At 46.8% G+C, this 12,216-nt stretch overlaps 2 protein-coding genes across 2 annotated transcripts in view; one reads left to right on the plus strand and one right to left on the minus strand.

Annotated features, from left to right (window-relative positions):
* LOC136561850 (uncharacterized) overlaps window positions 1-204 on the minus strand; it is a 32,451-nt gene extending 32,247 nt beyond the window's left edge. The window contains exon 1 of the mRNA XM_066558357.1: window positions 156-204. Within this exon, the coding sequence (XP_066414454.1) occupies window positions 156-204 (49 nt within the window). The remainder of the gene's footprint in view (window positions 1-155) is intronic.
* A 2,160-nt stretch (window positions 205-2,364) lies between these two features.
* LOC136561487 (2-epi-5-epi-valiolone synthase-like) lies at window positions 2,365-9,170 on the plus strand. Its single transcript, XM_066557787.1, has 5 exons — window positions 2,365-2,540; window positions 4,813-5,446; window positions 6,844-7,077; window positions 7,732-7,984; window positions 9,031-9,170. Exons 1-5 carry the CDS (start codon window positions 2,365-2,367, stop codon window positions 9,168-9,170), a joined length of 1,437 nt encoding a protein of 478 aa, XP_066413884.1.
* Window positions 9,171-12,216: the final 3,046 nt, after the last annotated feature.

Genomic DNA, 12,216 nt, shown 5'->3' on the forward strand with positions numbered 1-12,216 from the left:
CATCAGAAATTAGTCACAGCCAAAGCTCTCTTGACATTGCAAGCATCCACCACCCCACCATTCCTTTCTCCTGGGATTGTCCCACTCCCTCCGCTCCAGGCTCCTACAAATCCATCTCCTGTGCTGAGCCTCTCTCCTCTCCCTGACAAACCTACCCTCTGCTTCTTGCTGCCAAGCCACAGAGCTTGCAGGCACCCTCTCCATGGGGAAGGTGGGCACCCAGGACTAGGGCATCACACGGTGTCCCCTCCTGTCACACCGCTCTCCTGGAGTCCCCACCCCACACAGGGAGTTTACCTGAAGGGCTGTGCATGTTCCTTCTTGTCCCCTGGCCTCAGAGGATGCTGTGGTGGGTTTGCTGCCTCTGCAGAGCAGGAGGTCGGTGCTTGGGTGCCTGGTGAGGGGACAAAGTCTCCTCCCTCAATCACCAGGGCAGAGCCCCAGCCCTGGGGAGAGGCTGTGTGGGGAGGATGGCTCCAGGCTGGGGCTGCACCCTCCTGTCCCACCCAGAGCACAGGCAGCAGGTGAGATCCAACAGCCTCTGACATGAGAAAGGCACAACAAAGGAGCCGACTTTCAGTGCCTTTGCTTTACATAAGAGTAAGTTCACATCCTGACCTTGGGAAGCTGCTGGCTCTCAAGAAAGTAATTGGCAGTTTCATAACCTTCTAGTTACATATCACAGACATGCCCCAGCTAAACCACCAGGTATGGGGCCAAAAATGTCCCAGAACTCTGAACCCCCTTCAGATTATCTACAAGGAGTCCTTAGCCACAAGGTCACCGCTGCCCTGTACAGCCACACACTGGAGTAACCAATGTAAATTTGTCAACTTCTCAAATGCAACAGAAGATATTTCAGTGTCCCCAGAATAGAATAGGGAAGTATAAATAGAAAATAAGTAAATGCATATGATGAAAGAGTAAAAGAAAAGCAAATAAAAGAAGATTCAATGCTGACTGTATTGTTATTAGTTAAAACAAATAAACAAGATGAAAAAGACAGACCTCCTGGCATACCTAAGATTGTTCTATTTTATGATTTAGTAAACAACAAACTGCATTAGAATTGCAGTTCCTGCAGAAAGCAATAAAAATTGTATTTAGATTGGGAGTTAAAATTTCAGACAAGTATTTGGTAAACAGGCTACGAGCTTTAGTGTGCCATCTAAACGGGACTAGCTTTAAGGTGACTTTGGGAAAGTTGTTTCACTTCTGAGAGTCTATTTTCTTCTTCTACAAAATGGGGTTAACAGCCTGTCCTCTTTAAAAAGCACTTTGCCCTCTGGAGATGAAGCCAGCAGTGAGGACTGGAGTCAGGAGTCAGGCACTTCTTGGAGCAGGGCTACATGGCTTTGGAAGTTTTTCTTGCAACTTTTCCTCGATATTAGTTTTGAGATAGATGAAGGTTCCAAAGTGAGTTTGGCTGCAATTAAGCCTTCAAAGCAATGACACAGTGTTGTCCAATGGGTTCTTTAAGACTCATTTTTTCCTGCCTCTGCTTTTACATCTGATTTTGGTTTTCTTGATCTTTGTTTCTGAACAAGGACAGCTTTCAGAAACACGGCTGAGAAGGTGGCAAAGACAGGTTTGTGCCTTCAGGCACTGCTGGTGAAATCAAAGGAAGATCTTCCTGTGCTCAGCACACAGAGCTGTATGCCAAGGGAATACTTTGTGTGGCAACCTGAGCCTGGGGCCCTCCAAAAGCCCCAGCTGGAAGATCACATGGAAAAGTGAATTGTGCATCTCCCAGTCACGTGAGGATCAAAACCCAGCTCATGCCCCAAACAGCCCTTCAGGAGATAAATGCTCTCTGATAATTTTTTTTAACCCACCATAAAAGCAAAAATATCTATTATATATATAGTTTTTTTCCTTAATTCAAGAAAATCCCAGGGAATGTGAACTCAAAAGAGGTTTTAACCAGCTGGTATTGATCCCCACGCTTCTGCTCCTGTCTCATCCCATAAGAGCAGCATAGAGCTGCAGCCAGATCAGAGGCTCTGCTCAGCAAAGGAGGTTCCTGAATGATGTGAAGAATCACACAAACTGCCTTTCATAACTTTAAATTTGCTGTAGGGCATCATGTTGGAAGTTAATATATGCACTTCTATTGTACATCTTAAGCATTATAAAACCAGCTGATTACACAACCCCATCCTGGTAGTCGCACGTGTCTTCAAACATCCCTGCCACCCCTCACATGCATCCCAGATTAGGTAATCTCAGTTTTGTAATTAGTCTCTCACATGGAGACGAGACCTCCCCTCCTGATACCTGGTCAACCTGGAGCCTTTAAAAAGCACCTCAAAGGCACCCAGTGATGGGAGATCTCTGGGTAGGGAGATTTCACCTTCTGGAAGCATGCTGGTGACAGAGGAGGTGTGTGCTGCAGCAGTCCCAGGAGCCACCATGGCCCAGGAGCCCCGGCAGACAGATTTCCAGCTGGTAAGAGTCAAGAGCACATGGATCCGCATCAAGAAAGGAGAAACCCTCTCCAACAACAGTGAGGACGAGGTCACTCTCTCTGAGGCGACAATGTGAGTATAGGAAGGGGCCTGTGTTTTTCTGGCCAGCCAAACTGGGCAGTCTTCTTGGTGGGATGGAAAAATCGTCTTGGGTGCCATGGCGGCTTCAACCCGCAATGACAGAATGACAGAATTACAGAATAGTTCAGGCTGCAAGGGATCTTTGAAGGTCTCCAAATCCAAACCACTGAGATGGGCAGGGACACCTTCCACTGGACCAGGGTGTTGCAACCCCCATCCAACCTGACCTATGCATACAAACCTGGAAACATGGCTTGGGAACATGGGCAGTATGGCAGCACGGGCGGTTGCAGTGCTCTTTGACATAGCTCAGAGTTACAGAGGGAATTTTATCAACAGCCTCCATTTTTGTAGACAGGAATTTTCTTTAAACTTCTGAGAAGCTTACGCAAGGACATCTGTGTGCTGCACTTGGGCTCATTTTCTCCATTTCTGTGAAAATTCAATCTGTGTGTGCGCAAAATCTCACGCCGAGGCATGGGAGACAGATGGGTTTATAGAGGTGGTTGCAGACAAATGAAATGGGTAGGTGGGAAAAATAAACTGTCACTGACAGGAGCAAAACCCTTAACACATCCCTCAAACTGCAGAAGTCACCTAATGCTGTTTCAGATAGAGCAAAGACAAAACTTTCCCCCAGGGATACACACAGCTCTTTGCTGATAGCATGTCTCCCCAGTTAATTATCTTTTAATTACAGCATACTCCTCAAAAGCACATGGAGCTCCATTCATGATGCAGATCTTTTTTAATACAGTTCTTTTCTGCATGTCAGAAGTTTTCCAGCCCTTGTCATTCTCAGATTCTAATGGCACAAGTCTAACCCTTTTCTCAGCCAGGCCAGAGGGACCTTCACCAGCACCTGCAGTGACCGCACACGAGCATCACCCAGGCAGAGCTGCAGCAGGTAGAGCAGGATTTTGGCAGACCCAAAACCAGCCTAATGGACCTCAGTTGATAGAAGGATGAACCTAAGGCCCAAGAACATGCAGAAAAATCCTCAGCTGATATATACTCCCACAAGGGCATGTTCAGCCCCAAATTCCCTATGATTTTCATAGAGCAGAGGGGTTGCAATGGGTACTGGTTGTACCATCCAGTACCCAAAGCTGATTCCACCAAATAATATTCCAAACCATCCTGTCTCTTAGAAGGGTCACACACCAGAGATGAATGCACATGGAGTTAAGTACAGCTATAAGATGGTGCATTGAAATGTACACAATGTTTTTTCTGATACCATATTTGAGAAGCCCAGAAGAAATTTTCTGGAAGGTGAAAATCCTCACTGGTTTTGTTTAACAGCTTTGGAGTTTAAGGGCTTAGAGACTTTAAGAGTTTAAAACTTAGAGTTAATTTGGTAAAGAAAGCAGAGAAGCATCTATTTTGACCTCTAAGTGAATGTTCAGGCATGTGAAAAGTAATTGGGCATGTAGGGAAATCTGATTATCCAATGAATATCACAGAAACTCATTTTTTACCAAAATGCAGCTCAAATAACAGTCTTATATAAAATACATCTGCCTTTTTTTTTCTGATTCCCAACTTGTTTTTTCCCTGGTTTGCCCATCCCACAGAAGGAAGGGGTTGTAGGATTGTGTTTTTCATTAGTTTAGATAGATAACTAATTTTGGCTTTTATTTACCCTGGAAAACTCCAATGTGGAATTGTTTCCCAACCCCCAGATCATTTTCTTTCCCTCTCCAGGAGCACTTCCTATTTCTATCACACCTATTTTGAGGTAGAGATCTGCTAGTTCAACTAAGGCATTGTAGAAACACTGGTCTGAATGGAGATGTGATGTGTAGCTGTGTATAGATAGGAATAAATTTACTCCTACCATCTAGATACACCATCAGAGGATGCTTCTTCAATGAATGTGGAAAATTTTGGCAACCTCTTCTCTTCCCCACTCCCTTTCTGAAAGCAGAAATGATTGGGCTGGCTCATTCTTTATGGGTTTTCAACTTCTAGCATGAAAAACATGCCCCAGCCCTTCTGGACTGTATCTTTTTTATGTTATGTATGAATTCAAGCATTTAACTCCTCACTTAGACCTCAGAGAGCTTCTCCAGGAATAAAATTGGTGAGCCCTGACACCCATGGGGGTGTCCCACCCTCACAGCCCCATGTTTCTGCAGTGCATGGGCAAGAGACTCTACATTCTTTATCTCCCAGCAATATCCTATAATTAGCTCAGACATGCAAAGATCAAGCTAGGAATATATAGTGATTTCAAACCATGTTTTCTGATCCTTGCCAGAGGTGAGTGCATCTCCGAAGGTGGGATTTCCTGGATCATTGAAGCTCCCATCTATTTTTGCTACAAAGTGGTAGAAACATACAACATCCTGGAGCCCTCTAATACCACTCTGCTCTGGGGCCACATCACTGACCCCCAGCAAACAGAGCCGGCCACGGCCAGCAAGAGGAAACTGCGGCGCTTCATCGTCATAGACGAAGTCGTCGACAAACTTTACGGCTCCAAAGTCAGAAAATACTTTGAAGAGAACAACGTCCAGCACAAAATCCTTGCCCTGCCCACCACCGAGGAAACAAAATCCATGGACTTGGTGTTGAACATCTTGCACGAGGTCCAGAGCTTCAGCCTGGACCGGCGCACGGAGCCCATCATTGCCATCGGCGGGGGCGTGTGCCTGGACATCGTGGGGCTTGCCGCGTCGCTCTACAGGAGACGCACCCCCTACATTCGGGTCCCCACCACCCTCCTCTCCTACGTGGATGCCAGCGTGGGGGCCAAGAACGGGGTGAACTTTCTGCAGTGTAAAAACAAGCTCGGGGGCTACACCCCCCCCGTGGCGAGTTTCCTGGACAGGTCCTTCCTCCAGAGCATCCCTCGGCGACACATTTCCAATGGCCTCGGGGAAATTTTAAAGGTATGAACTTTTGCAGGTGCAGTTTTTCAAAACTGAAAAGTCATACAATGGTTTAGGTTGGAAGGGACCTTTGAAGGTCACCAAATCTGACCCCCTTGATGAGGAGGGATATCTTTCACTCGGTCAGGTTGCTCAAAGCCCCATCCAACATCTTCTTGAGTATTTCCAGGAATGGGGACATCTACCAGTCCCTGGAAAACTCCTTCCAGGGTTTCACTATCCCCATGGTAAAAAATTTCTTCCTCACAACTAGCCTGAATGTATCTTCTTTCAGTTTAAACCACTATCCCTGTTCTAGCATAACAGGCCCTACTAAAAAGTCTGTCCTCATCTTTCTTGCCCCTTTTAAGTATTGGAAAGTAAAATGTCCAGCAGCATCCGTGGCATTCTATAAACAACTTAGAGGAATCAAGGTGGGCCATCAAGGGTGCATGAGGACTTTTAACTCTCATTGAGTCTATATATATATATATTTTATACAGCTGCTGAATTTGTTAGAACATGCCTTACACTCAGTGCCCAGTGCTAACCCTGCAGAGGAAACTCCAAAACTCATAGCCAGAAACAGCAAACACTCACAGGAGACACAGCAAAACCAGGGAAGAAAAGCCTCATCTCTCCATTGAGGCTGATCCATAGCACTCTGTAATGAACTCCTGGCAGAGAATCTGAGGCTCATTATGCTGGGGATTAATAATCTGCAAGATCATTTGCACCTACCTCAGTGGGTATGTCAAGTGTGGTCAATCAATCTCCTGCGAGGCAAATTCTACTCCTAAATTTACCTGGAAAGTGCTCAGTAAATGGCTTTATGTCTGGAGAGCTTTGGAAACTTTTGATAAAGCAGAGTTCAAGCTATTAAAGTGTATTAGAGATGAGTTCATCAACAGCAATTTTCAGTGCTTGCACAGTGAGAAATCCCCAGGATATCTGGAGGTTTCTGGCAGGCACTGGGAAACCCTCAGGTCACCATTCCCCACTGCAGGGGTGGGGCTAATGCATGAGTCAGAGAGGGAAAAAATATGCACTTCTAACAAGGACATCACTTCTAAGCCCTCATATTCTCTATACTGCAGTGTTTTCCCTCCTTCCATTGCCCTAAGAGCAACTCCAAGGTGGTGGTCCCCACTGCCCAGTCCCTGTCCTGGGGATGGCCACCATCCAGTCCCAAGTTCTCTTCCAGGCACAGCAGGCACAGAAATAACCAAAGCTCATTACAAACCAGCTGCTGGGCTATGGGAGCATGTAGCAAGCCCCCAGCACGGGCAGAGCTGCCCAGCAGCAGGGGAACTAGTGTATAACATGTTATTGCAGTCCAATCTATTGAAACACTCAAGTTTCCAACAGCAAATACAAGTATCAGACAATTATCCTTAATTATGTCTTCTTTGTCCCAGATGGCCCTCATGAAACACAAAGGGCTGTTTGACCTGCTCAAGAACCATGGAAAATACCTACTGGACACCAAGTTCCAGTCCTGCAATGGCTTTGCTCACCATGGGGATGCTGCACTGCAGACTACCAGGATTGCCATTGAAACCATGCTGGAAGAGCTGGCTCCCAACCTCTGGGAGGATGACCTGGACAGACTGGTTGATTTTGGCCACCTTATTAGCCCAGAGCTGGAAATGGTGAGTGACAAACTTTATATTGCAATATCCACTTCAAAGACAAAATAAAAAAATTCAATAGGCTTCATGAAAACCTTGTGAAAAGGAGTTGAAACTCCAGATTTGCACATGCTAGGTCACCCAACACACCGGCCTGGTGTCAAAGGGACTCCTTCTCCTGCCCCATTTCCCCCACACCTCCACCCATTTCCAATTCAGACCTCGATCCAGTTGCTGCTTCTTACTAGGCACTTACTGAAGCTCAAAGAAAACCAGACTGCAGTGAAGCCACTAGAAATCACCAACATGAGCTGTAGCAGCAGAAAGGCATGGAGGCCATAGCTCATATTGCTGGGGAGAAATTTCCGCTGAGGAATGAGGGGGGACACCTACATCTTATCCAATATCCAGATCCCATCCCTCCATCTCATGGTGCTCTATCAGTGATTTAGATGGGAGGAGAATTAGATCCTAGATCCCTATGGAAGATTTTAGTTGCGATTAATCATGTGCAAAACGGATCATCCTAGCAACCCATAAATCACAAGACGCCAACATCCAGCAACAGCAGTGAGTCAAATGTCGATTTGCAGGGACACTTTTAGCAATAAACCCCACTTGTTTCCTGTTTGCCACCCCAAACCCGTTGTGCCACCCACCTTTGATATTCTGCAGAGGGTTCTGCCGTCGCTGATGCACGGGGAAGCCGTGAACATCGACATGGCCTTCATGACGTACGTGGCCCACGCGCGCGGGCTGCTGGCCACCGAGGACAAGGAGCAGATCCTGCAGTGCATGCGGGGCCTGGAGCTGCCGGTCTGGCACAGCGGCTGCAGCTGGGCCCTCATCCAGAGAGCCCTGAGGGAGCGCCTCAAGCACAGCGGGGGACAGCTGAGGATGCCCCTGCCCACAGGCCTCGGCGTGGCAGGTACGGCCTCAGGGACCCCGGGGAGCCCCCCGAGGGGACATTTAACCAATTCATTTTGCAAAGGGACATGCAAAGCTCTGTCCGCTGACCTCTGAGGGACACTAGGGAGCCCCACAAGGGGACACTTGGCACCTCGAGGGGACACAACCAATTCATTTTACAAAGGGAAATGCACTGCTCTGCCCACAGCCTTGGCATGGCAGGTACGGCCTGAGGAACTCCAGGGAGTCCCTCAGGGGACACTTGGCACCCCGAGGGGACACAACCAATTCATTTTACAAAGGGAAATGCACTGCTCTGCCCACAGCCTTGGCGTGGCAGGTATGGCCTGAGGGTCCTGGGGAGCCCCCCGAGGGGACACAACCAATTCATTTTACAAAGGGAAATGCACTGCTCTGCCCACAGCCTTGGCATGGCAGGTACGGCCTGAGGGACTCCAGGGAGTCCCTGAGGGGACACTTGGCAGGCACTGACAGCCTGAAAAATGCGCTCCGTGGTTTGCAGTCGTGCATTTCTTGCACTCTTTTTTGCATCTTGGTAAACCGATCGAGAGATAGAGTCCCTCCTGTGTACAAGCCCAGAACTCTGTTAAGGACTGAAGTCTAATTAATTGCATTATGATTAACCAATTCATTTTGCAAAGGGAAATGCAATGCTCTGGCAGAAAAACCAGCAAGGGGAAAAGACAAAAACAATTCTTCTACTATACTTGAAAACATTTGTTAAATATCCTTGGCAAAAGGAATTTAATTTTTTACTGTGCCTAGAAATTGTATTTGCAAATTAAATAATATCTGTTCAATATCAGGTATGAAATACTCATAAGATTTAAAAATAAAAGCTAACCAGCCCCTAACACAGAAGCAATGCATGGTACCAGGCTGTGATCTCTGCCATCTCTTTCCTTTTCACACCAATTCCATGAAGCTCAGTCTCTACACACAAGACAAAAGGCTCCCACAAACTGGAGTGACAGCCACAGTCAGTGTGTGCAGGCAGGAAAAGGTCCTCTGGATGTCCTATTAACTACAACTCTTATTTTCCAGACATATTCAATGACACCAGTGAAGAGACCCTGGAAAGAGCATACAAGCTGTGGGTCAAGGACTGCAAGATGGGGCTGGAGGAAGAGCTGCAAGCCCAAGGTGACAGTCCTGCCCCAAGCCTGAGCTGTGTGCCACTGTAAGGCAGAACTGATTTTTGAACAAGATAAATCCAGAAGCACCTGCGACACTGCATACACTCCAGAGCTGCGTGGAACAAGCAGAATATTGGCATCTGTTGGGATTTGCCTTTTTCAATTGCTTTCTTTGAAAGGGAATCTATTATTGCTGAAGGAGTGATTGTTCACAAGTGAAACCACAGTGTGCCAGTAGTGTAGTTTATAGCAAATGGTCTTTCAGGGAAAGTGACCAGGATTATTCATTTGTGTAGTTAATCCAAGCTGGTAACTGCCATGGCCCTTGCCACTGGTGTCCCACCATTGCTTGTGCTTGAACCCCTTACACAAGCAGGTGTAGCTGGTTCATAGACCATGGTATGGCACCATGCAAAATTCCTATGCTATATAAAATATTTCAAGTAGGTTATCACCTTCACTGGTCATTCTTTTCTTCTTGGTGTTCTTCTTGTTTTCTCTCATTCAAAAGAATAAAACAAAGAAGATCATCTGCCAGCCTTTGCACCCAGGGAATGACATGCTCTGATTAGAGGCACCATCACAAGTCACAGGTCAGTAAATATTGCTGCTGTGGAGCACATGGGGGCTGTCTCCTGCCAGTATGGCAGCCCTTTGTCCTCGGACTCAGATACTGAGGCCATGCTGGCAAATCTCCTCTTGCTGCCCAAATGTTTGTGGTGGTGTCACTTCGTAATCCCTGCAAGCCACCGGTGTGACAAGCAGGGCGCAGTTTGCAGCACTGCTGCCTAAAAACAAAGTTGGGCTCCTGGCAATATTGCAGAACCCCCTGGTGCCTCCACATCTGCCACAGGGCTCCTCCTACCTGCCAGACCCTGGCTCCTTTCCCATCTCAGCCTTTTCTGGTTAGATAGGGCCAGCTGGGGAAAATCAAGAGAAATTAGAGGACTCCAAGCAAGTTCATCATCTTCAAGCAGCTTCACTGTCATGTCTCAGGATCCTGGCAAACTCTGAGCAGATTATATAATGGATGCTGATGGTGAAAAATGTAAAAGTAATGTCATCCTTCTCCCTGGAGGTCCAATCAAAGGAATTGCAATCAACAAACAGTCTTTGAATTATTGACAACATTGTTTTTTCCTCTGGTGTTTTTGTCCCACACCAGTTTGTGCTGATGTGCTGGCTTCTGTTTTGCTGAAGTAATAAAAGCTACTAAAATTGAAAAATTTTTGAACTAATGATTGCATTGCTGCCTACAGTGTGTGCCTGAGTACTTTTGCACATGCCTGAGAGACACAGACTAGAGAGGTGTGGCATAGACCTGACATGTAAATCCCTTTTCCTCTTGAGCCTGGAGAAGAGGTGCTTAAAACTACACAGAAAGCCCTGCTCAGCCTTCTCCAGTGCAGTGCATCGCTCCAGTTTCAGGACAGGGTTTCACACAGATGGCACCAGTTTACCAAAGAGCTTTAGAGCACATCCTCAGAGACACAACTTCTTAAAAATAAACCCATAATTCCCAGAGTTAAATAAGCTGGGGCTGAGGATACCAGTGAACTTGTCTCCTTTTTCTAGACCATCAAACACAGGCTCATTCAGTGGGTTTCTGACAGCAGCCACTGTGTGGGGAGAGCATCACTGGGATCTCAGGGATCCACCAGCTTTGCTAGGACAGGGACAGTGCAACAGGAGAGCAGTTGAGGGCCCATGAGGTCTGAAGGAAGGAGCCAGCGGATTGAGCAGGCTCTGCTCAGTGGTGCCCAGCAACAGGACAAGAGGACACTGGCAGAAACTGATGCAGAGAAAGTTCCACCTGAACTTGAGGAGGAACTTCTTTGTTGTGCGGTGACTGTGCACTGGAACGGACTGTCCAGAGAGGGTGTGGAGTCCCCCTTACTGGGGGTATTCCAAAAATGTCTGGGCACAATCCTGTGCTCTGGGATGACCCTGATCAAGCAGGGAGGTAGGACCAGATAACCCACTGTGGGCTCTTCCAACCTGAAATATTCCATGACCCCAACTTTTTGGGAGCATGAGGGAGCCTCAGGGACAGCAGTCCGAGGGGCAAAGGTGCTGAGAGCCATTAATGTTGTGCTTACAATGATCACCTGGGCACACTCACAAATGGTCCTCCTCCTCCTCCTCTCCAGCAGCTCTGTGGGCCATATTTCACACCAGATAATCTAGAAATGAATGAAGCACAGGATTATCACCTGCCCAAGTCAGTGCCCTGCAGCACAGTGTCCTGCTCCCATCTACCTCCGTGGAGGAGGTACAATACAAACATCAACTTGAGTTATTTTAAATGTCCAGGGAGAGACTCTCAGGAGCCCAGACGCTTTTGGAACTCCATTTCCAGGGAAAGCCAAGCTGCAGCTTAGCAGGGTCAAGGTGAACTGAACTAAAAAGAGTCACAAAAGCCCATTAAAAGCCCAGCAACCAGGACCAATGTGTTATTGGTGACAGTGACCTGGCTGTGGGTCACCTGCCAGCCATTCCCCCACGTTGGCTTTGCCTCTGCCTCCAGAAGCCAGTGGTTGTGTCTGTGACAACATATCCAAGGAGCTGAAGTACAATTAGGACTGAAAAGTGAACACATGATTATTATTATTTTTTACCCTCCCTTCTGCTGTGGGTGACAGAACACAATCAGCCCCTGACGTGCTTGGTTGCTTGGTAGCAGACAGGCACATTTTTAATTATATATTAAAATATGCTAAAGAACATAAAACGGCTGCGTGACTAATATGTGTGTATCAAGAAAGGCACATGACAGCAGCAAAATTGCTTCAGTGTCTGATAAAAAGTGCCTTTGCCAGGCTTGTCATCAAAAGATCAAGGGAAAGGGGTGGAAAGTATTATTAATAAAACAGTGACTTTTTAAAATACCCCTCATTGTTTGAGGTGCATTTTTTTTAATGTCTAGCATGAATTTAATTCTTTTCCATTTATTCAGCATTGATTTAGTTCCTGCTTTTTCAAACAGAACTATTATATTAGACCTAAGATCTCTGCTTATTCTCTTATGATGCATTACTCCAAAGAGAAAAGCAGAAAGTCCCAGCTGGGTCCTTGCAGTGCAAGCTCTTCATGG

The sequence above is a fragment of the Molothrus aeneus genome, chromosome 12 (genome assembly GCF_037042795.1).
Source record: "Molothrus aeneus isolate 106 chromosome 12, BPBGC_Maene_1.0, whole genome shotgun sequence".
NCBI lineage: Eukaryota > Metazoa > Chordata > Aves > Passeriformes > Icteridae > Molothrus > Molothrus aeneus.